This window comes from Choloepus didactylus, chromosome 3 (genome assembly GCF_015220235.1).
Source record: "Choloepus didactylus isolate mChoDid1 chromosome 3, mChoDid1.pri, whole genome shotgun sequence".
Lineage (NCBI taxonomy): Eukaryota > Metazoa > Chordata > Mammalia > Pilosa > Megalonychidae > Choloepus > Choloepus didactylus.
The window spans coordinates 220361452-220385894 of record NC_051309.1 but is presented as its reverse complement, the minus strand read 5'-3'; the positions used below and the strand labels follow the sequence as shown (position 1 = coordinate 220385894).

Here is a 24443-nt window from a genome sequence, read left to right as displayed (position 1 = left end):
ATCCTTCTTACGCTTTTCCTTTTACCTCAGTAGCCATTCTTTCCAAGTGTCCTTTTCTGAATCCTTCACATCTCCTGCAGGTCTTAATGTTCAAGTGCCCCAGGGCTTGGTGCAGTCTCATGGTTTTAAATACCATTTATATATTGACAACTTCCACATATATACCCCTCCCCTGAACTCCAGATGGTTATATCCAACTGTGTATTCTAAATTTCTACTTGGATGTCTGACAGAGGTTTTGAACTGAACACATACAAAATAGAGGCCCTGGTCTCACCCCTCCCTGTAATCTGTACTTTCTACTGTATTTCCATCCCAGATGGTGCCACCTCCATACTTCTAGGTGCTCATACTGAAAATCTTGGAGGCATAATCAATTCTTCCCTTCCTATTACAACATCCATCCATTTCATCAGGAAATTCTGCCAGCTCTACTTTTGAATCCATAATTCAAATACCTCTCATCACCTCCACTGTAACCACTCTGAACCAAGCCACAATTATTTCTTCCCTAGATTATTGCAATAGCATTCTCCCTGCTTCATCCCTTCCCTTGACTACAGCATACTTTCAAAAGAGCCACCAAAGTGATCATTGCCACACTGTGCTCAAATTCTTTCAATATCTTCCCATTTCACAGAGAGTAAAAGTCAAAGTCTTGTAAGATCATATGTCATCTGCCCCCCTTTACCTTATCTCCACTACACTTTCACTTTTGCTCCAGCCACACCGACCTCTTCGTTGTTCCTTTTATATACATGGCATCACCATAATTCTCCTTCAGGTCTTCCTCAAATTCCCTTCCTCCAGGTGCCTTCTTGATTCACATTTTACCCCCTTCAGGTCTTTAGTCAAAATCACCTCAGTGAGACCTTGTATGACAACTGTACTTAAAAATACAGTCCTAATCACACCCACAGAAAACCCAATCCTCTTTCCACTTTTTACTTTTTGTCTCCACCCAAAAGAATGGATCTCTGTGAGAGTGGGAATATTAGTTGTTTTGTTCAATGCCATATTCCCATTGCCTAAAATGGTGTCTCTCCTATAGTAGACATTCAATAACTATTTTTGAATAAATAAACTCAACAGCTGGATAAAGAAATTAGACAATAGAATGCAGAATTGAATGGTGGGTTGTACCTCCTTGTTTGCCTAGATTTTAAAGATAAGAAATGGTAGTATGGGCCCATAAAAGCCCCAGAATGGAAGTGTTAACTCTTACCTCTTTCAGGTGATGATAACAAATACATAATTGACTTTTAGGGTTTTATACAATTTTTCACTTATGACATTGTCAAGAACACATGCATATTGATGATCTTTCTCAAGGGATTTAAAATTTTAGGGATATGATACTAGAAGAGACCACCTCTGCTTCCATGGGTATTTTAACCAAATTATTGAACTTAGCTCTCATAAAATAAAAGAACAAGTCATGGGTCATTTAAAAATTTTCTCTGTATTTCTATCAATTAATTTGGTCCGGAAGTATTAATTTCTGATTGTTCGTTTACCCATTGACAAAGTACAGTTCCAACTCTATTACAACAACTGCATAGCACTTCCTAGAATACAAAGCTTTTTTCATGCACAAGATTTCATTTGATCTCTGCTGTACTCAAATATGGGAGGTGCACAAGATATTCATGATGCTGATTTTATCAGTGCGGAAATTGAGACTCAAAAAGTTAAATGGTTTGTCTGGGATTCATCTGGTAGACATGAGGGCTAAAATTAGAACACCTGCCTTCTAATTCCTAGTCTGGGCTCTGTTTAACCATTTAACCACACAGCATTAATCCATGGCTGAAGACCCAACATTCACTCTTTGGAAAGGAAGGATACAGTGAACTTTGCTCTGGTCTTTTAGAGAGCAAGTTTACATGATGTAACTGCTTGTCAACATGCCTCCAGCTTTTTAAAGAAGTAGTCTTTATAAGGTTGAGCAGAATATTTACAACTCATTCCCATCAGAATTAAGGATGTATTTCTAATGATTTAAAGAGGAGCATGGTTAAATAAAGCATATACAGGCAAGAATTAAAATGCTAAAAAGTTTTCCCTGGGCTTCTCATAATTTAGAGATATGAATTCTGCAAAGTGGAAAGGAATGGATGGAAAGATGAGACGAAAGAAATAGAGGAAAATCTGGACTGAATTTAGGATAGAGGATTCATCTCTTATACATCTTTAGAAAAGTGAATCCTGAAATGTGAACTGTGAGATGTTACTACACAATCATGGGAAAAGAGTCATTTGGTGATAAACATTTGGAAAATGCTGCAAACAGCAGCCTTGTCTGGATAATTAAAAATGCACATTAGCATAAATTTTCCTTACTATCCCCTACTTTCCCCATTTATGCAACTGAGTAATAATAGAACTGACTTTATATATTTGGTAGGGGATTAAATTAGTGAATCCAGGTGAAGTGCCTGGCACACTGAAAGTATTCAAATTATTGACTATGTTCATAATGTTAAAACTTTTGAGAAGTATCCCCATTAAGAAACCTCTGTAAATGTGATTAACTCAGCTTTTCCCAAACGTGGTTAAACATAGGATATTCTGTGTATTAACATGGCAGAGAAGTGTGGGAAGTTCTGCTGTAGTAGTACAGAAGGTAAGGAGTGGATGCAAGAAAAGCCATAGGGAGTCTTTCCTAAATAAGATGCTATTAATATATTGATCAGCACCAGTCTTTCTGTTTGAATGTTCTTCCTCTACTTTCCTCTGACAAATTCTTACTCATCTATGGTAGAGAGATCAAAGCCCCTCCTTGTATCTAAACCATTTGCAATGTTATTTTGCAGCAGTTCCCATCAGGAAGTGAATTCCATTTCCCTGTATTTTAAACCTGGGCTGCTCTTATGAGTTACTTTGGCCATTAGATTTCACAGGAATGATGGTAATTCAAGACTAGGCTTCAAAAGCCTTTGCATACTAAGGAGAAGCTAAACCTGCTTGTAGTTGTGCCTGAGAGTCTCCCCGAGTGCCTCTTTGTTGGCCCTCTCTCTCTCTAGCTAAGCCAACTTGGCAGGTGAACTCACTGCCCTCCCCACTACGTGGGACCTGACTCCCAGGGGTATAAATCTCCCTGGCAACACACGATATGACTCCCAGGGATGAATCTGGACCCGACATTGAGAATATCTTCTTGACCTCAAGGGGGATGCAAAATGAAGCAAAATTAAGTTACAGTGGCTGAGAGATTTCAAATGGAGTTGAGAGGTCACTCTGGGCATTCTTACGCACAATACAAATAATGTTTTTTAGGTTTTAATGCATTGGAATAGCTAGAAGTAAACACCTGAAATTGTCAAACTGCAACCCTTGACTCTTGAAGACGATTGTGTAACAATGTAGCTTACAAGGAGTGACAGTGTGATTGTGAAAGCCTTGTAGATCACACTCCCTTTATCCAGTGTATGGATGGATGAGTAGAAAAATGGGGACAAAAACTAAATGAAAAATAGGGTGGGATGGGGGGGGAAGGTTTGGGTGTTCTTTTTTACTTTTATTTTTTATTCTTATTTTTGCTTTTTCTGGTATAAGGAAAATGTTCAAAAAATAGATTAGGGTGATGAATGCACAACTATATGATGGTTCTGTGAACAGCTGATTGTACACCACAGATGACTGCATGAGATGTAAATACGTCTCAATAAAAATGAATTAAAAAAATAAGAAAAGGCTTTGCATACTGCTCTCCCTCTGCCTTTAATATGAGAACATGCCCAGCTTACCCCCGGACACATGGAGCAGAGTTTAATGAGTCCTTTTGTGGAGCCAAGCCCCAGGTTGGTGAGGGAGCCTAGGCTGGCCCAGAAGTCTAGCTCCACCCCACCTTGAGCTGACGAAGATACATGGAAGCTCAGCTGAGATAAGCCAAGTCAGGCTCAGGTGATTAGGATCTTATGTTTCATTTTACTCCATAGCTTACCAAACATAATTTAATAAAATCAAATATCTTTCTGTGAAACAGTATTTTGTTTAAAAAAAAAAAAGAAAAGTAACAACAAAAAACTGCTTTGGAATCCTGGCTTAAACAAATGTTTGACTTCCTTTTATACTATAACCAGCTAGTTTAAATAATCAGACCCATTTTTGAGTAGATCATAGAGTTCAAACCGGTCTGACCCTCTCTAAGAAGTTATGATGAAATTCTTGAGCGCTTTCAGCATTTTCAAAAGCCATTTAAAACAGATTCATTCAGTCAAGATGTTTTTGAAATGTACAGCATTGTACTTATTTTCTTAAACAATTGTCATGGAGAGGCAGAAAATGTTCCATACCCTCTACAAAAATCACCCAAGCATTTTGAGTAATAAGCTGAATGCTGTCACTATTATGGTATGGCTCTGCTTATCTAAGGGTATATGAAAATATATCTTAAGGGAAGGTGAGTTTCCATGCATGTGAGCATGTGTGCTTTTTTGGGAGGAATGGGAATGTTAGGAGAACGTAATTTTGTATTTGTTTCTCGTAGCCTCAGAATGTCTCACTCATGACATCAGAGTGAGGAGTTAAGTTCAATATGTTAATATTTATTTGAAAAGTGTCCTTGTTGTAGCATCCCAGCTCCTGCTAGGATATGGAAGGAGGTGTGTAGAGTGGGACCTCATTTGGGATTTCAAAGTTCACTCATGGAGTGTCCTAAAATGTCAATAAAAGACTCTTTATTCATAAATAACAGATATGCATTAATTTACGCCTGTACATTTATCTTGAAAAGTCTGTAACCATCCAGTGTTTTTTGCAAACTCTACATAAAACATCCAAACTGTCCATTTTGTTCAATACAATATAACACAGATGTTTGGCAATACCAAATATATATGTATATATATTTATAGATATGTACATGTGCTGAAAAAGAAGCCAGTGCAGCCTTTTCTAAGAAGTCCATCCAAATATTTACTGTACAACATTCAGAATTTACATTGATAATACAAGGCACAAAAAGTGTGGTATGAAGCCAAGGCCATGCTTTATTCAAATTCTCTCCTCTGGCTTGCTCACTCCATCAGCTTCATGTCAAATTAAGTGTTCAGCCCTGCTTTTTTTTTTTTTTGGCTTTGAACACATCAAATAAAAGTTGAAAGTGGGATGGGTCTGAGATATGAATCACTTGAAAGAGCCTGCCCCCCAACACACCTTCCAAAAATAAACAGAAAAAAATGAAATCTGTTTTAAAATTATTTCATGCAGAAATGGAGGTAATCAATTACTCATAGTGTTTGAGTCTTGGTCAGGAGAATAAGTCAGTTTTCATCTAAACGCTTATTTTTGCAACATTTCTTGATCGAGCCTTACTGTGCCAATCAGATACGATTATGAAGAATGGGAAACTTTAATTAGGAGTCTTTGTTCCAATTTTTAAAAGAAGAAAATTGTTTTCCTGACTAGAAAATTCCCACAGACTGAGTTTTTCCCACCCTCATACAGAGAACTTTTGAAAGGGAGCAGCCTATGTAAGCTGGGACTAGTTTTGGGAAGTGTTTTTTAATGGAAATTTTTAGTCATACTCTGAAGAGACTTAGATTGACACCTCCTAGTAAAGCATGACTTCCCCTGAGCATCATTGGGGCTCATTAATAGAGAGATTTAGAATTATTAGAACTATTTCTGAAATTGTCATGGAAATGTTTCAGTAATGGGATCATAAGGCAACATATTCTTCCTACAAACTCCCCTCAAAAATCCTCTTTCCTTTTCATGATTTCAACAGAACCTCTGTTAAATCTTCACCCATTTCATCTGTCACATTTTAATGGAATTGTATAATTTGCCCAACTTGGGAACTTGTACATAAATAATGCCTGAAATAAGTGAAATATTTTTTAGGGTTAGCAAAATTTGAGGCAAAAGGCCAATTCCATTGTGGTGAAGCCTTTTGTGAGAGTTTTGGACACTTATTACCATTCATGCAAAGAACTGCATTTCCAAATTTCAAGAGATATTTTATAATTCAAAAGTATAACTTTTGGGGAAAAAAGGTGTACCCCCCACTGAATTCAAAATTAAGGGGTGAGGGAATAAGGATTTAAGCTCAGGCCTAAACATGAAGCTTACTGTCTTTTTTAATCTTTGGGTTCACATGGAGGGTGGGTTCTAGGACATGAAGAGTAATGTCACTCACTGTCTTAGGCCCACCTCGTGAGGATGTTCCAAATCCATGATCTTCACAGCAGAAAGAAAAAGCGATGAGTAGCTGCTTCAAAAACCACAATTATTCTATGTGAGTTAAATTTCCTACTTCAGATCACAGCACTACACACTAGTGACTAATGGGCCAGGTCTGATTTCCATCCCCTTTGATCTTTTGGGAAAAAGACAGCATACACATTGCCGTTTTAATTTGGTTAATGGCCCTGCATTGGGGATGTGAGGAGTTCAAAGTTGACACTGGCTCTCCTAGAATTGCTTTTGCAAAAACACCACATGCAGCCAATACAGCCAAACAGCTCTAGAACTGCAGCTTTTGAAAGACTTTGGAAAGTAAAAATGCAAAATATGCAACACATCTAAGATTAGTAACATTTTCACTGTTGTGACATTTGACAAAATACATTTTTGCTTGTAGTTCAGGAAAATTCTATGCAGACAGAACAGTGGAAACGGCAGAAACAGTGGCCATTCATCTTTTGGCTAAAGCATCAATTTTCAAATACAGCTCTATGGCAACTAACACCAATGGGCTAATAAAATTTTGTCACTATCTTTTAGGACAACATTTTGCTCTCCCATTTGTTGTAGATGTCGCCTCTCATCCAGCCAATGGGAGCTACTAAGGAGTCAGAACTTCACGATATTTCAGGAGGAAAAATAATTAAAATGGGCCACAGGATGGCTGGAGAGGCACAATTCTCAGCTCTTTCAGTTTCTCTGAACTTCTAAGAGCTGGAACATATATTTCTGGGAGAACATTTCAACACATCTAACAGCTGTATTTTTCAACACATTTAAAGTGGACAGAGGGACTAAGAGATTGAAGGGAAATGGCTAAAAGGGAGAACAAAAGCACACTGAAAAATTATGTAACCTTTTGAAATTCACAGGTAAATCTGCCGGAAGTTTGGCAGGTGGAGACTACTATCCAAAACCAAACGATTACATCATTTTAATATTCTACCTTTGCTTCTTAATCCACGTATTGAGAATTTCTGTCAAGGAAAATAGTTGCAATAGATCCAGAACCTTAAACCAAAGAGAACCCCTGTTATAGTGATTTGACTTAATATCCCCTCAAAGCCAACTGAAAGAAAAATATGCGGACTATGGAAAAGGATAACAGCTGCAGTTGGAGATTTTTTTTTTTTTTTTTTAAAGTTCTCCTCTTTAAGGAAAACTGTGTCAATTTCTTGCCATCTCTTAAAAAAAAGGCCAATAAAATTTTTGTGATGGTACATCTGAGTTTTATGTGACTTCCTGCACCGGTAAATGAAGTTTGCATTTAAATCCATAGAGCAAGCTTCCTTTCAACTTAAAGGATATAATGTAAACCAGTAAGACTGCACAAGCAATGTTGTAAAAACTATAAATTAACTTTATGATTCTGCAGTCTGGTGAAGCTGTGAAGTGCACCATTTTGGTGGCATAGATTTAAGTCATGTTTAAAGCATGACTATTAGACTTAAATGCCTATGAGGACTGAGAGATTTGGTGTTATGTGGGATATTTTATAAAACTTTTAAGTAGCTCACCAAGTACTAAAGGCCCCTTTAAAATTTTTGGTTCATTTCACACTAGGACAACAAGACTTTCAAAGTAAGGCCATAGACCGACAAGTAAATCTCTTTTGAAAAGGGCATTTGTGGTGGGCTAGTATCAAAACAGAACAAAGGGGTCACAGTGAGTAACCAGTTCATTGTGAATTAAACCCCTTGGTCCATAAGTATCACGAAAACGGGTTCTCTTTGGAATTCTACTGTAAATACTGCACAATCTTGACATACAACGGCCACATAATTTCATATGCTTCTGTACAAATCCTATGTATTATTCTAGCAGAAACAATGAATAGAGAAATATAAATAAGGAACAAAATGGACTGCAAGATGGATTTGAACCTTGGGCTGAAATCAGAGGTAAATCATGTTAAGTTGTTTCCTTTGTCCGTCTATATGATATGATGTCCAAGTGCATCTTGAAATCTTAGGCCCAAAAATATCCATGGGAAGAAATTCCATTCAGGGTGTAGCAATAATTTCATCTCATCTTAAAATAATCTAAATGGATTTTTGGGTAATTATTTAAAATTTTGGTCTGCTATAAAATATTTTAAAAATATATCAAAAATTGAAACACTACCTGTGTGGAATCAAAGAATGGATAAAACACTGATAAGGCCAATTAGTAGGAAGATCAAAAACAGGGTAAAATGTTTAAAAAAAAAAAAGCCCTCAAAGACGGATACTAACAAAGGATCAGTAATATGTTTTCTATAATTTATTACTCAATAGTTAATGCAGATTACTTTGTCATACCACCCATGCCAACCACCTTAGTTTGTTTAGGGTGATTGATCATCAACTTCTACCTCTTTCTCGCTCAGAAATTATATCAGGGTTGTCAAATGAATTAATTTTCATGTTTTCTTTCTTGTCCCCTAGAGGGAATAAACAAGTTGAGCATACTAGCAAAAGGGTCTATTCCTGATCTAGATATGTATTTTGAAAATATGCTTTACAGTTCTAAAAGGATTTGCTTGTTCTATACAATAAACCTTTGGTTCCTGAGAAAAGTCAAGATGTTTTTGAATTTCACATAGCAAAGCCTTCTATTACAGGGCACTGCATATACCACATATTAGTTAGAGAAAATGGCCAACACATTCAAGAGTTCTTCAATGTCTTATCCATAAATTCAACCTGTTTTTAGGTCTTTTTCACTTGGCTAGAGGTTTATAACATTTTTTTTACAAGGGATCTATGAAAATTTGTTTAAAAAATTTTGATCATAACCCCACTGCCAAGTATTCCCCACCTCTCCGACTTCCTGCTTCCCTTTATTTTATTCTAATGTAGCCAAGCTCTAAGTGGCTGATTAGCTGCCTTATGGTAATCTAGATCTTTGAGTCTGGCTGTCCTGACTGAGGACAGCTAGTTAGAACATCCACCAGAGGATGAGCAGGAGCAGATCTGTCCATCTTTAGTCTACCAAGACATCTTGTCAAAAACGATCTAATAGGACAAAATTCTGGAATAAAGATGAAAGTTGTGACTTATCTGTGGATTGCAATTCTCCATGATAGCAGTCCCTCCTATTAAAAAAAAATCATAAAACAATAGCCAAATTTTAATGGTTCTATAGAGAATGCGTATTGGTGAGGTTGCATAATCAGCGATGGAATGTTCACTGAGAAATGTATCCGGTTTTCTGAACATTCTGGTAGAGGAATTCCTCTGCTTTATTTTCTTGAATATCAGTTAGAGCAAATACTGTCTGCTCTTCTCTCAAGATATGTAAGGAGGGTGACCTGTAGCCCTGCTGAGAGATTCTGTGATTACGATAGTACCAAAAGGCTATAAAATGTCAGGAACCTGGATTTAAAGGTATATTAAAATCTCTCATCTCCTATGACAACAATTTTGGGGAACCAGATCAACACCACCTGCCTCCTAAAATTACAGCTTATTTGAAGCAAGTGACATCTACAGTTCCTATGTTTCCTTGGACCTGATTTGATCTCTTTTGTCTCTAATCCATGCAATAAGCTGTGTTATAACAGTGTTCTAAGCCATTTGAGGGGCTTAGCTGGGAATAGAGCTGGTCCTAATTGTTGAGTTAGAAGAAATACATTTCCATAATGAAAAGTCTAAATATGCTCCTGGAAACCTCTCCTTTATGTCATAATGGGCAAGGAGGGGAAGGAAATAATGGGGGGAGATCTGTCTCTAGGAGAAAATGATGAAGGTGGGGCACACTGCAAGAACTAGTTTGGGATCTGTCTTACTGCTTGATCTTGTATCCATTCAAAGGCTAGAACAGATAGGGAACTGGTGCTGGTGTGACATACTCAGATTCTAAGTTCTAAATGCTCTCATTTTCTCCTTGGCATTGTTGAAGTAGTACAAATGGGTTGGCAACCCTGATTCACTTCTAAAAGCCAGTTTTAGGATAATTCCCAACATCACAGATGCCAGGTGGTAGAAAATGCTAACAATCTGGTACCAGAATCAGCTGGTCCTTTGGGGCACATCATTAAAAACCTGTTTCAAAACATGCACTTACTCAATCTCTGTTTCCCAGGTTTTTTATAGCTAACCTTTCCCCACAGCTCCTTCTATCTAGATGTGCCCCTGTCTGTCATCCTTGCCACTTCAAATATAAGGAGCTTATCCATCGTTAGCCAAGGTGTGGATTTGGAGGGGACGGCGAGGCCCTCTAACACCTAAGGGAGCAAGTCCATTTCCCCCGTAACATGTTTACTTATATAAAACTCAGTTTCTTCAATCAGGGATTCTCACTGATTGTAAATGAAGGCTGAATTCCCCAAATGCCACTGGGCAGAAAGCTGCCACCTTCTTTCCCATGTAAAGCAAATGTCCCGAAGCTGGCCGTCGCGCTGCCTCATGAGAGAAAGTGGACTAGAGTCCGTTTTGTCTGCTGTAGCTGAAGTCGGCTTCATCGAGCTGGGGTTCCGTAATGTGTGAGAGTTTCGTGTGTGTCCTCCCAATCTCTTCAAGGGCACAGGCCAGGGAGTCAAGGTCACCGTCTTGCTGATGACGAGCTTCCCACAGGTTCAAAATGACAGCGGATGGGCTACTTTGTGTAGCAAAATAAGATAAATTCCTAGATAAAGTCAAATAAACAAACAAAAAGAACAAAAATAAAAGAAGAAATAAAAATCATCAGGAGGGAGTTAAAAATGAATTTTAATGGATATTATTGCAATAGAGGTAGAAAGCTATGCCGAGGCAGATCTGAGGCAGTTCAGTTTTTGTCTCAACATGCAACCGAAGTTGTACTTTGTGATGTAACCAATGACCATATCCTCCAAATCTTCATTTGGTTCTCATCTTCTTTAAGGTCACAGTGTGTGTGCATGTGTGTGTGTGTGAGAGAGAGAAGAGGGGGAGGGGGCCTGCACCCTCCTGAAAAGCTCTATTTCATTAGCTTACATGATGAAGTAACTTATTCCTATTTTTCCAAAATATCAACCCTCATCATCTCTCCCTTGGTAAATGTAAGGGATATCAAGGTTTTGTCTTTGATTTCTTGTTCTTCCTTTCCTTCCACAGTGGGCAAATATATTAGGTGGCGTGGTTTCTAACTCCAAGTTGACACTCTAAATCTGTACCTCCAACCTTAGAGGTAAATGGGAGCTAGTTACAGATTTCCAAATGACCGTGGCATTGCTCAAATTAGATGTCCCTCCACCACCTCAAACTCAGTGCATCCACAGTCGATATCTCCATGAATCCTAACTGGCTCCCCTTCTAACTCTAACAGGTATCCCAGTAATTTTACAACTATTCTTCTAATCTCTCACATAAGGACATATTTTTAACTCTTCCCTTTATGTTGTTTCTTCCTTTTTTGAAATACTCATCAGATTCACCCTATCCTCTCCATTCATAATACTTATATGTAATTTACAATCTTAACACTTTATAGCCTAACTGATAGCAAAATCCTTGGAGATCTTTATGCTCTCAACTCTCTAAGTTCCTCACACTCTACTTCCATAGTCAGAAGCTATCTACTAGATTGCTTTTCAATGTCTTCCTTGGCCTGATCTTAACCTAGCTAGGACAATACAGATATCTGTACTAAGTCTTCTTTAACCCTTTGAGCAATCTATTCTGACTTAGATAATAATATACTTCTTGCTTTCACTCAATTTATCCTTTCCTATCCTATAATAACCACTAGGAATGCCTACTTCCTCACATTACCTTCTGTTTCTCAATATCCTACACTCCTTCAATGCCTACTTTGATTTTCGTCTCCTCTTTGTTCAAAATAATTTGTCTTCTCTGACTGGTTTTTATGCTTCTGCTTAAACTTTCATTTGAGTAAAATGCTTATATATTTCATGCACGTGAACTCTGCCTTCCTGTAAGACTACAAACTCCAGGAGGGGAAGGATGATATATAAAAATTTCCTGAATCCACTAAAGTACTTATAATACTAGTCATATATGACATGTGTTTAGTCAATATCCACCAGCTGAGTGATTATTAAGAGCTTTTTTTCAGATGATATGGCATCTTCAGTGAAAAAAAAATGCTAACCTCAGACAAGTTTGCTATGATGAAACTTAGTTTTCATCATAGCAAAAAATATGAAAGCTTAAAGATCACTAGTTTTCACAGGCACTTTTACAGCAGGGATAGAAAATATCATTCTAGTAAAATTCAGATGAGCTGAAAAGATTTTTCCAGAGCCAACCAAGAATTGCCTATTTTGAGGATGGTACTACTTTCCATCATCAACCCAACATACAATCACGTAGTGGACTCATGTAGAGAAAAGCATTTGGAAAGAAAAGCAAGCTTATAAGGGAATGTTACCTTTTATAAGCAACACCTATACATGTACAAACACACACACACAGGTAACAATTATGAGTGAATGAACTGCTATTTTATTCATAGGCCTTAAGAGGCTGTTTAACCAGCGGTACTACATATACTTTCTCTTTACTAGAGAGAGAAAGAAGATCAGCTTTACAAATGTTCTTTCCAGTTTCTTTTTCTTTCTTCACTTCGTTCCTGTCTTCCTCCTTTTCTCCCTTCCTTCCTATTTTACCTTGGAATCAAATATGGTTTTCCACTTCTACACTAATAGAAGTGTTGTTGTAAACCTTGCTGAGTAGTTGAAGGAATCCTAGTTCCTCTTACTGAAGAACTTGGTTTTGAGTATTGCCATTTCTTCCTGGCCATGTGGAGATGTCTGCAGGGAAGCTGCTATATCTTGAGGTCTATGAATAAATTGGTACCCCCCAACCCACATCCAGGCAGACACAAACTGTAGGAATTGCTGGGAGACAGGCAAACTGGGAGGGCTCTGGTGATTCATGTGACAATCTCTTTTAATGTCCATTATTAAATTAATAACTAGGGATATATTTTATTTCTACCATGGGTAAATAATTTTTTCATGATCTCATTGTTGTTTCAAAAATAAAAATAGCAGCAGCGACCACAGTGGTAAAAGCAAGAGTAGCTTTCCCATAATTTCACTGAGGGTTTGTATTTTGCATTTGTCCTTGGACAGTGGACTAGTGTCCTGAGGGGTGACTGGAGTCCTTGTGATCCTCTAAGCCCAAAAGTCATACTTTATTCTATACTAGGAGTTGGCAAGCTATTTCTCCAAAGGGTCAGATAGTAAATATTTTTGGCTTTGTGGACTCTATCTGGCCTCTGTTGCAGCTACTAAATCTATCAACTGTAACAAGAAAGCAGCCATAGATAATTCATAAATGAACGAGTGTGGCTATGTTTCAATAAAACTTTATTTAGAGAGACACCAAAATGTCATACAGTTTCATGAGTCATGCAGTATTATTATTCCTTTGATTTTTTTTTTTTTTGATCATTTAAAAATGCAAAAGAACCTTCTTAGCACATGGGCTGTAGAAAGGAGGTGGTGTGCTAATCCCTGTTCTATATCATCTTTTTACACAAATTAAGTTCCCACAGCTAATGGCTACTTGAGAGAAAATTAGACTAAACTTTCTGCTTTGTGCTCCATCTGAAAGTAAGCCCCTAGAAGGCCAAAGTTGCTGAATCTCCAAGGGATATGTCCTTGCTTCAAGCACTCTGAGAGTTTTAGACTCGGTAAATGTTTGGGGTCTTTCACATTTCAGGGCATGGCAGGAAGACCTGGGCACAAAATGCAACAATACTACTGTAAGAGAGTCATAAAGAATATATGCTTTGAACGGTGTGATGAATCTTTGTCCCAAAATAAGAGTAAACATATCATGAATCCATGGGGTGTGGGAGGATGTCACAAGCTCTACCTGACTAGAGGAAGAGAGGCAGATCCAGAAAATGTCTCCTGCCAGTCACTCAGTTCCAAAAAGGCTGCCCATGTACTGATCTATAGAACAGACACCCAGGGCCCAAGGAAGCTAAGTGATCAAAAGAAGCAGAAATACAACCCTTACTTGGCACAGGTCTCTGAACAGATTGTAGTAAATGAAATGTGCTCCCCAAAGCAAGTTTTAGATTTATTCTTTGAGCTTACAGAAGCACACTCAGTGTAACACATACAAATCTCAAGTCTCATTTAATTGTAGGAGATACATATAGAATCAGATCAACCGTATTAAAAATGATACAACCAGCTATCTGATTATCAGGCATCCTATAACACTACATTTACCTGTTTCTATGCCTGAAAAATTAATATATAAAAGACCCTGAATTTGCTGTTCTTCAAAGATAAGTTACTTTTATGTGTATGTGTATACACATGAATTATGAGTTTTTGAAAATTGATATGTGATATATCTACTTGGTTCTCTCTATACCTCCCTTTTGAAATTGTTTGTGCCTGCTAATCTTATTAGTGATGCCCCTCCTACCTTCTTTTTTGAAGCAGGTTGCAGATCCCAATCTATGTGACCCACTTCTGTTCATAATAATGCTAGTGGATGTGGGCACCAGCAAGTAAATGCACACATAGGGAACATTTGTTAATACTACAAAACGGAAGTCACAGCAATATTTGATTTTAAGCAACTTCCTAGTATCTCTGTTTTTTTTTTTTTTTTTTTTAAATGAAACCAGAACATCAGTAAAAGCAATGGTGGGCACTGTAAAATAAAATTTTATTTTTAAATATCTCTTTGAAAGATGTTTAAAGAAGTGAATGCATATTAGGCATGCAAATCCTTCAAATCATTATGTTTTTAAATTCATTAAACTTCAGAGACTCTTCTCTCATAGCCTTCTCAAATTCTGATTGAGGAGGTAAGTCTGAAAAGTAAGATTTATTTTTTGATGGTGTCATGAAGATGTTGCCTACTCTGCAAATAAGATTATCTAATCTCTAAATCTATGAATTTACATTAGAATCATTCTCTATCCCCAGTGCAGGCTCATTGGCCTCAAGCCTCTGGAACACTCTCTAAAGAATGCAGATAAACAGACAGGTACAAGCAACTGAAATTTTTTGCTAAGACAATTGGGTAAATTTTATCCAAGGGAGTTTATTGACTAGTAATGGTTTACTAAATTTAATTGTGTTTTGTTGAGACTAAATGCTTTCTATGTACCTGAGTTCTGGGGGTGAGGAGGGAGCAGGTTTTATTACCATGATTAATTTCATCTTTATGAAACTTCTCCATCCCCATCCTCTGGACCCAATTAAAATGCCCTGCTTCATTTGGAAGCCAGGGCAGAATTGGGAACATTAGCAATTTCCCTAGAAAAACACAGGTCAATTTATAATGGAGCATGTGGGTCAAAAGCTGAATTTTATATAAGCTATCAGTTTTCAAAATATAACTCTAACTAATAATCATGCTAAAACTAACAACGGAACTTAGCTTAGACTTGAGGAGTTTTGGAAGTAGTTATTGTGCTGTTTTCTTTTGGGGGCACAAAGAGGAAGAAGGAACTGAGGCACCATGATAAAATTCTGCCACGTAGAGTTTTCATAACCTTTGCAATAGAGGGCTAATTTTACAAAGAAGAAAAGTAGCTCTAAGCCCATTTAAGTCTGAATTTAGAGACACCACCCATCCCTTAGTACTCTGAAAGCTTTTAGGTTTTGCAGAATTTCCACAGTATTCAAATGAAGATGTCTTTGTGGATAGTTAACATCTAAATCCTCCATCAGTTAAGAGAAATTAGATAACAGTAAAGGAGAGGAAGGCACACGTCTGAGGCTCTAAACCCAGGGGAAATGCACTAAAAAGCTATCAAGGACACACTGGACTGTCTCGAGCCTGCCTTGCTCAGCGTTCTTTCCTCAACACAGGGTTCTGTCAAACTGCAGGCGGCCTATAGAGACCTCCTTCGTTTTGAATTCCAGATAACAAAGATTTTATTTCAGTTACTGAGAACCACGCTTTCGGGGCTGCAATAAAACTAAAACAAGCCATGAGTTCTTCCTGTTACTGACTGTGAGACCCGCAGTCTAACATCCTTACCACAGAATATACTTCATAGAAGGCAGACGCCATGTTTCCATTCAGAACTTCGGGTGCTCACCCAATACTTTGCAAGTAAAAAGAAGCACCTATATACTTGTCACTATAACATTGTGGTGGCGATTTTATTCATTTATAGTCTAGAAACTGTTGCCATTTATATCTAACTCAATTTATTTTTTAACCTTAAAAAGCATGTTTTAAAAACATGTTCTTTCTGCAAAGTTCAGAATCATGGAAAGTGAAAACTAAGTTAAGTTGCCTATAATAAATTGGGAAATATCATTACAAGAGCAGTGCATAATCCTACTGCATAGTACCAAACAGGGAACTGGAACACAGTCATAATGAAAAAATATTAATATCCCTGCTATCATCCTAATTGTCTCATTTAATGAAAGCCTCTTATGTGACCAAAACCAACCCTCCATATGGTTCTTTAAATGCAAATAGAAGAGAAAAGTCATTTAAACTGAACAGAAGTAATTGGAGACACCATAAGCATTTCTATTCATCAAGATTTCATCCCAAAATTCAATCGCATTGGGTACTCAATGAACAGCACAGTAGCCTTCAGGTTAAAACAAGCTAGTGCTTCATTTTCTGAAGAATGAGCATGAAATGCATACCATAATATAAACCCTGCCTGTTGCCCCACTGTGTCTTCAAGTGAAAGAGAGCTGGCCAGAGAACTCAGAAGGAAAGTGTGCGGGCAATGAGAAACATCAAATCCTACTCTGCCTTGCCCCAGCAGTGGTGCACGAATTCTCTTAAGCCAATTAACTTGGTAATAAAATTCTCCTCTTACTTATCCTTGTGTCTATTTCACTATTTGGTTCTTAAAAGTGAATAGTAAGGATTCCTTCTTTGGAAGATGTATTGTAACCCTGGAGTCTTGAAGACTGCTGTGAGTTGACAAATGAACACAAGGCCAGTTACAGACCGTTTTCTAGTTTCAGTGTCATCCCTCACTGGACAAGCCTATGCCTGTTTCTCAAACTGGAAAATGAAAAGCAATGAAAACTACCAACTCGGATCTACTTTTATATGGATTGGGATGTATCATGGGAAAATGTCTCATTTAAATAAATCTTCCTCTTCAATCACCCATAGACGTTTCCAAGAATCCTGAATGTGAAGTGGAAAGAGTGCCATTTATTCCTCAAGACAAAAGACCACGTGCTAATCTGAATGAGGGAAGAATGAGAAATGTATACCTCTCACTTTGTAAAATATTTAGTTTGTATTTCAATAACACTTTACAAATGATCAAAAATAAATGGCCACTACCTTGGCAGGTGATCTCACTGCTCTCCCCCCATGTGGACCTTACTCTCTGGGGTGTAAATCTCCCTGGCAATGCAGGATATGACTCCTGGGGATGACTCTGGACCCGGCATCATGGGATTGAGAACATCTTCTTGACTAAAAGGGGAATGCGAAATGAAACAAAAAGTTTCAGTGGCTGAGAGATTCCAAATGGAGTCGAGAGATCACTCTGGTGGATGTACTATATAGATAAAACTTTTTAGGTTTCAGTGTATTGGAATAGCTAGAAGTAAATACCTGAAACTACCAAACTCCAACTCAGTAGCCTTGACTCTTGAAGACGATTGTATAACAATGTAGCTTACAAGGGGTGACAATGTGATTGTGAAAACCCTGTGGATCGCACTCCCTTTATCCAGTGTATGGATGGATAAGTAGAAAAATGGGGCCCAAAAGTAAATGAAAACTAGGGTGGGATGGGGGGGATGATTTAGATGTTCTTTTTTACTTTTATTTTTTATTCTTATTCTGATTCTATTTGGTGTAAGGAAAATGATCAAAAATAGACTGGCGTGATGAATACACACCTATATGATGGTACTGTGAACAGTTGATTGTACACCATGGATGACTGCAAGGTATGTGAATATATCTCAATAAAACAAAACAAAATAAATGGCCACTGAATGGATACTGTAGTAAAAGAGGTAAAATACTTTCTATAACCACTTTCTCTAATTATGAAAGCACTGCATTTGGATATACTGATGTTGTCAGCTTTTCCACTACTGTTTGAGACAGTATTTGTGAATGGGGATTATTTAGTCTCTAAAGGGGCTTTGGCATGTCCCTCTTTCCTGAAAACTACATGAGCTTAAAGGAGGGAAAGCTATTCCTTCCCACTTGTCTGACCCCTTCCTTGTAGGAATGCAATGCCCTTGTCACCATCTACCATCTCCTGCAGCTCACAGCCTGACTTTGCTTCTCTTGGCAGAAGATAGAACGCTTCTTTCCCCTATGGCCTTTAGGATGGACACCTGCCACTTGCAAGCCATATACAGCTTGTTCATGGCTAAACTTGTCCCAGAGCTGTTTTCAGCTTTATTTTAGCGGGCAGTTTCATGACTCATTGACTCCAGTGGAATCAAGCCCAAACGTCCTCCACTTTGCTGTGTGGGGTCCCTCTGGCTTCTGCTGTACGGGTTCTTCAAATTTCAAATAAGTCTTCTGGGCCAGAACTAGAAAATGCGATTTGGGATTTATCATATTTTGCCTCCAAGAGCCTATGTAATCCTATCCCCTATGTATTAATTCTCCTTAAAAGTGTCACAAAGGTGGTTCTTTGGAAATGACAGCCTCACATCCATTTTCATTATTTAAAGGTTAGGCTGTGTTTTCTAGGCTCCAGCCTGCAGGGCCCAGAATGCTTATTTTGGTGTAATCATAGCAAATCAGGAAACACAGGAATAAAAAAACGTAGTCTCAGCAGGCACCCAGGCACCGCTCTTAGTGTTCTCCTGTGAAGCAGGCATTCTGTATTCAGGATGTACTCATCATCTACTCTCTCTTTTCTCCTCCTTTCTTCCTTTACCCCCAAAGAAAACTGGCACTGGGGTTTTTTCACCTGTCGTGAATTTTCAACAGTTATTCAGAGAGAGATTAATTAGCTGCCTTGCCACTGTCCTCTGCCCTTCAAGGACATGTTTAAAAGATTTGGTGGAAAAAACAAGTTTTAATCCCATGGAGTTTTAAGGAATTTTGTGTGTTCACGATTTTTATACCATCACCCATTAACACTAATATCCGAAGTAAATGTGAACTATTTTTACTAGATGACAATAAGAAATATATTTCCCTGCAAGTGCTTACAAATTTTCAAACAAGTTTACCACGAGGGAGGGTCTTGGGCAAAACTGTTAGATGTCATTTATCTGCTACTTTCCTTCTTGGTATCCTTTCTTCCATTTGGCTGCATCTCATCTACCCTCCCTTCCGTATCTCATGGACTTTATCCAACATCTGTTCCCATGGCAACTTGGTCAAGCTGGCTGTGTTTTCTCAAGGGTTTCTGGAATGTGAAAATCATGAGGCTTTAAAGAAGAATTATCTAGTGGTGCAATTTCTGGTACTATGTGAGACCTGAGGGAGAAGGCAGGAATCTTCCAAAAGTCAGCCATCTAGCCTGTTTTCTTTTAAGATCAATGTTCAAATCCTCACTGACACTTGTTCAAATCAATTCTATTCATTAGGAGGCAAGTTTTTAGGGCCAAGGGTACTATTCTAGGAAACTGTTCATGTCATTCATTCAAGAAATATTTATTCAATTTCCCTTAGTAGATGTCACTATCTAGGTGCTATTTACCTGTAATTTAAAAAATAAAGAAGGACTGTATAAATATACCTGCTATGGAAATTTAGATATGGGGAAATACTTGTAGCTGAAGCAGTTAGTTTCTGATGTTATTCAATTTGTTTAGTCCTCAGCATTTATTGCTACCATTTAGCCTACTGTGCCAGTTTGAATGTATTATGTCCCCCAAACACCATTATCTTTGATGTAATCTTGTGTGGGCAGACCTATCAGTGTTAATTAGATTGAAATTCTTTGAGTGCTTCTGTGGAGATGTGCCCCACCCAGCTGTGGGTTATGACTCTGATTGGATAATTTCCATGGAGGTGTTGCTCCGCCCATTCAGGGTGGGTCTAAGTTGAGTCACTGGAGCCATATAAATGAGCTGACAGACAGAGGGAACTCAGTGCAGCTGTGAGTGACATTTTGAAGAGGAGCTACAGCCAAGAGGGACACTTTGAAGAAAGCACAGGAGTTGCAGATAAGAGACAGTTTGCAGATTGCCATTGAAAGCCGACTCTTGCTCTGGAGAAGCTAAGAGAGGACAAATACCCCAAGTGCAACTAAGAGTGACATTTTTGAGGAACTGCAGCCTAAAGAGGAACATCCTGGGAGAAAGCCATTTTGAAACCAGAACTTTGGAGCAGACGCCAGCCATGTGCCTTCCCAGCTAACAGAGGTTTTCCGGACGCCATTGGCCATCCTCCAGTGAAGGTACCCGATTGCTGATGTGTTACCTTGGACACTTTATGGCCTTAAGACTGTAACTGTGTAACCAAATAAACCCCCTTTTATAAAAGCCAATCCATCTCTGGTGTTTTGCATTCCAGCAGCATTAGCAAACTAGAACACCTACCTATTCCAGTTCTTTGTTTCTCAGCCTCACCCACCTACTTAGCACATGTGGCCAAAAGCATTGAAATAGAGTTACTACAGCTAAACATATAGAATCGATTTACAGTCTCACTTAGGAATGCAGTAAGTATGGAATCTGAGTAATAGTCAAAGTTTGTTTACAGAATCCATAATTTTAACTGTTATCTGTGACAGTCAATTCTATGCTCTGTAGCTTATTTAGAATCATCAATATGCCAGGGAAGTTGCAAGGTCATTTGTGTTGCCATCCTTATGGCACACACCATTCACATTTTTCACATTCTCATGGATTGCTAAGTTTTAAACTTTATATTCCCTGTCTTTTCTTTCCCATTCATGTCTTGGTGGAAGCTTGTTGGACAAAAAAAGAAAGATTATCATCAGTGACATTTGCATTTACTAAAAAGAGAGTAAGAGAACACTTTCACTGGCAATAAAATAAAAGCCAATGTTTCCCTCCATTCCCTTTGGAAACTAATTTTTGCATGATCTGAGGGCTCTTTCTTTACTAGCTTTTTAACACTTTTGGAAATTGAAAGGAGGGTAAGAGTCAGGGAAAAATGCTATCATGAGCTCAAGGTCGAGAATTCTCTGTGGAAAGACTTCACTGTGTGCTCAGGGAGCATCTTTCTGTTTTGATCCCAGAGTCAATGACATCTCAAGCTATGGAATAGCTGTCTTACCCAATAATGTCAGCATAGTGACAATTTTCAATTTCTATGTTTTCATACACATTTACAATTAGTTCCCCCACGATATTATTTTTAACCATAAGAGAGCAAAAACAGAGATTTGGATTATACAACAGGAAGTTGTATGGGATGCATCTGAAAATCCCCCTTAGACCTGTCACATATGTTTCTTTCCCTGAGTGGGGAGTCATATTTTTGTAAAGTAATGAAAACATAGGAGGAATTTAATGATTTTTGCTAATTTTATGAGAGTTGGCTAACATGGTGCAAGGTGGTTTTCATTGGCCTTTCTCTTACTGGTTCTCCAAATAGCTTGATGGCAATCTCTGCTGGAATGAGACCAACCTCCAAAAAAAGACCCTATGTTGGCCCACTCCTGAAGAGGCTAAGATGCTGAGCTGAATGAGGTTCCACAGCTCCACTTGTTACCCTGACTGAATCCATAACATCCTATAGAAGTGTCAGGGAATGGGGATAGACAAGTATAAATCAGAGGACAGCAAACTACAGACCCAAGGCCAAATCTGGAATGTTGCCTGTTTTCATAAATAAAGTTAACTGAAACACAGGCATGCCCATCTGTTTACGTATTTTCTATGGCTGCTTTCACCCTACAACAGCAGAGTTGAATAGTTATTGAGTCATTGTGACAGAAACTGTATGGCTTACACTATTTACTATCTGGTCCTTTACAGAAAAAGTTTGTGGACCTCTGGTTCAAATCATTCTCACTCTACAGCTAGGCCATTTTTGGAGAATAAAGCTAGAGAATAAAGAAGAAGGTAGGAAATTCCACTCACTGAAGTTAAATGTGCTAACTAAATAAGATTTAAATTTAGAGGAAAGTTACATGTATTCATGCTTTTCTAGTTTATGGCAAATGTCAAGTTTGGCAAGTAATGCTTATTGAGAATCTGCGATACTCTGGGGACTGTGTTAGAAATTTTTCATAAATTATGGCATTTGTATTACTTATGTCGAGCAAATTTAGGCTTTTCTGGAGATGTGGTTTTAGGGGAAAACAAACAAAAATAAAAACAAGCAAACAGGTGCACCAAGCACTCAAGTTTCGTGATACGGGAAATTGAAGGGGCATTCTGCTTCAGCAAAGTCATTTACTGGTCATAAGTGCCCAGACCCCAAAATTTATTGAACTTTGATTCTCAGTTCTAAATGCATTTTCACCTATCTGAGTCCACAAGCTGATGACTTTGGAGGCATTTTATTTTTCTTACATACACTGCAAACAGAGAATAAAATGGACAAAACAGGACTGTGCACACACTCACTCAGCAAATGAATGACAGCACCCAAGGGTGCAGAGAAAATCTGTGGCAATTTTTTTTTCTAAATGATGACTTAAAAATAATATACTTTTAGAGCTAGATGGATTGTAGAGTTAATATAGTTCAACTTCCTTGAATTGTATTTGAAGAAAAAGAAACAGGATTGTACATGATTTGTTTAGGCACATTGGTACTTTATAGCAAATCCGGGGCTGCCATACATGCGTGAGTCTCTGCTTCATGCTCTTTTTCACCAAAGGATGGTCTCTGGGTTAGTTTTTCATTTCTGTGCCAAACTTGACCCGAAAGTGAACTTGACTTAGTCATGGTGTTCACAGGTTTCAAAGGAGACAGCTTTTCCTTCATCAAAGTTGCTGGGAAATATTCCAACTAATTTATTTCCCATATATTCATACATTTTTGAAGCTTTAATTTTCAATATATGCCTTTTCAAGAATTTGCCTACTCTTTTGGGTCCTGCCTCTGCAAATTCAGTTTTCTCTTGCAGCAGTATCTCCTCTCTTGATTTTCCTCTCTGTGCCTGACTGTTTTCTACTGCCCCTTCATTCTTGAATTCTGGATCCCTTTTAAGACAGGGAGTGGCACTCTATTCTTTCTTGGCAGACATCTACCTCCCTTTCCATGAAGAAAGAGTCAAGTAGGAAGTCTGATAATGACAGAGCAAGCCAAAAACTAAGAAAAAAAGGCTTTGCCTCAAAAGAAAAAAAGCTAATACCAAAGGAAAAGGGAATAAATAAGTTATGGCAAAAACAGGGGAGGGGGTCAAGGGGTGGGAGAAAAGATTGTGTCTGTCAATGCCTTCTCCCTGCTAGCCACCCCTCAAGCTGAGCCCACAGCTGATGCCCTGGAGAGCCTCATCCCTGCTTTTTCTCAGAAAAAGTAGTAAAGCCCATTATGAAGCTCTCCATTCTACTCTCAACTCAAACATCAGCACAGCAAAGAGTACTGTCAGTTTGAGCAGCACACTAAGTTGCAGTGCCTTGGCACCCTTTTGCTTATTTAATGTCCTCTGGCTTCAGCTCTGAGGGTTATTATCATCAAACTTCTTTTTATTTTATATTCAGGAACTCACTTTTGCAGGTTGTATATGTTCCCATTATGGTTAAGGTACCTGATTTTGGGGGGGAGGGCAGGGTGGGTATTGTGCGAGAGAGATTTGCTTCTTTGATTCTGTACCACTGGCTTGAACGTATCTGTGGTCTGATTGCTCAAAAGTGCCAAGATGCACCGTGTGAGGCCCGATTTGGGTAGCCCAATTAGTGACCTTGGACATGGGACAAGGATCAAAGAGGGAATTTTCCATAACATCTCCAAAGGCAGAGTGGGGTGGCGGGAAATGCCACACACAGCGTTTCATTCCTGCTCTCCCACTTACTTAGCACAAACACACATGCAATATGGCCAGAGGAGTCCATAAAGGTATCAGGGCTCAGAAACCACATGGTTACAGGCTGCCCACTTAATTTCTTTTCCAAGGTCTCTTCATAAACTCCTTCAACGTTGTCCCAGTTACCTGTTGATGCTGTTTTTCTGCGCTAGCATCTGCCAGTCCTTGCCTTTGGCATTTGGGGTGTCAAATGTAGCACAAATCCGCTGTCGGATGGAGTAGGGGATTTTGAAGGCTTTGGGGCCAGTCTGTGCAGGGAAAGTGCTGTCCTCTTGTGCAAAGAAGGCGATGGTTTCTCTTTCACTCTGTAAACAAAATGAAGAAATCATGATCAGATCCAACTGAAAACATTACTGATCAACGCTTTTATAAAAGAAAAGAAATCCACAGAACGCATGCCTGTTGTGGTAGACTCTATAAAATATAACGACAAGTTCCCCTCTC

At 38.4% G+C, this 24443-nt stretch overlaps 1 protein-coding gene across 7 annotated transcripts in view; it reads right to left on the bottom strand.

Moving 5' to 3' along the window:
• Window positions 1-4715: 4715 nt before the first annotated feature.
• UNC5D (unc-5 netrin receptor D) overlaps window positions 4716-24443 on the bottom strand; it is a 536791-nt gene continuing 517063 nt past the window's right edge. For all 7 annotated transcript variants that reach the window (XM_037831350.1, XM_037831353.1, XM_037831351.1 and 4 more), the window contains 2 exons: window positions 24126-24304; window positions 4716-10800 (listed from right to left, as the gene is read on the bottom strand). In XM_037831350.1, the coding sequence (XP_037687278.1) occupies window positions 10596-10800; window positions 24126-24304 (384 nt within the window). In that variant the 3' untranslated portion in view covers window positions 4716-10595. The remainder of the gene's footprint in view (window positions 10801-24125; window positions 24305-24443) is intronic.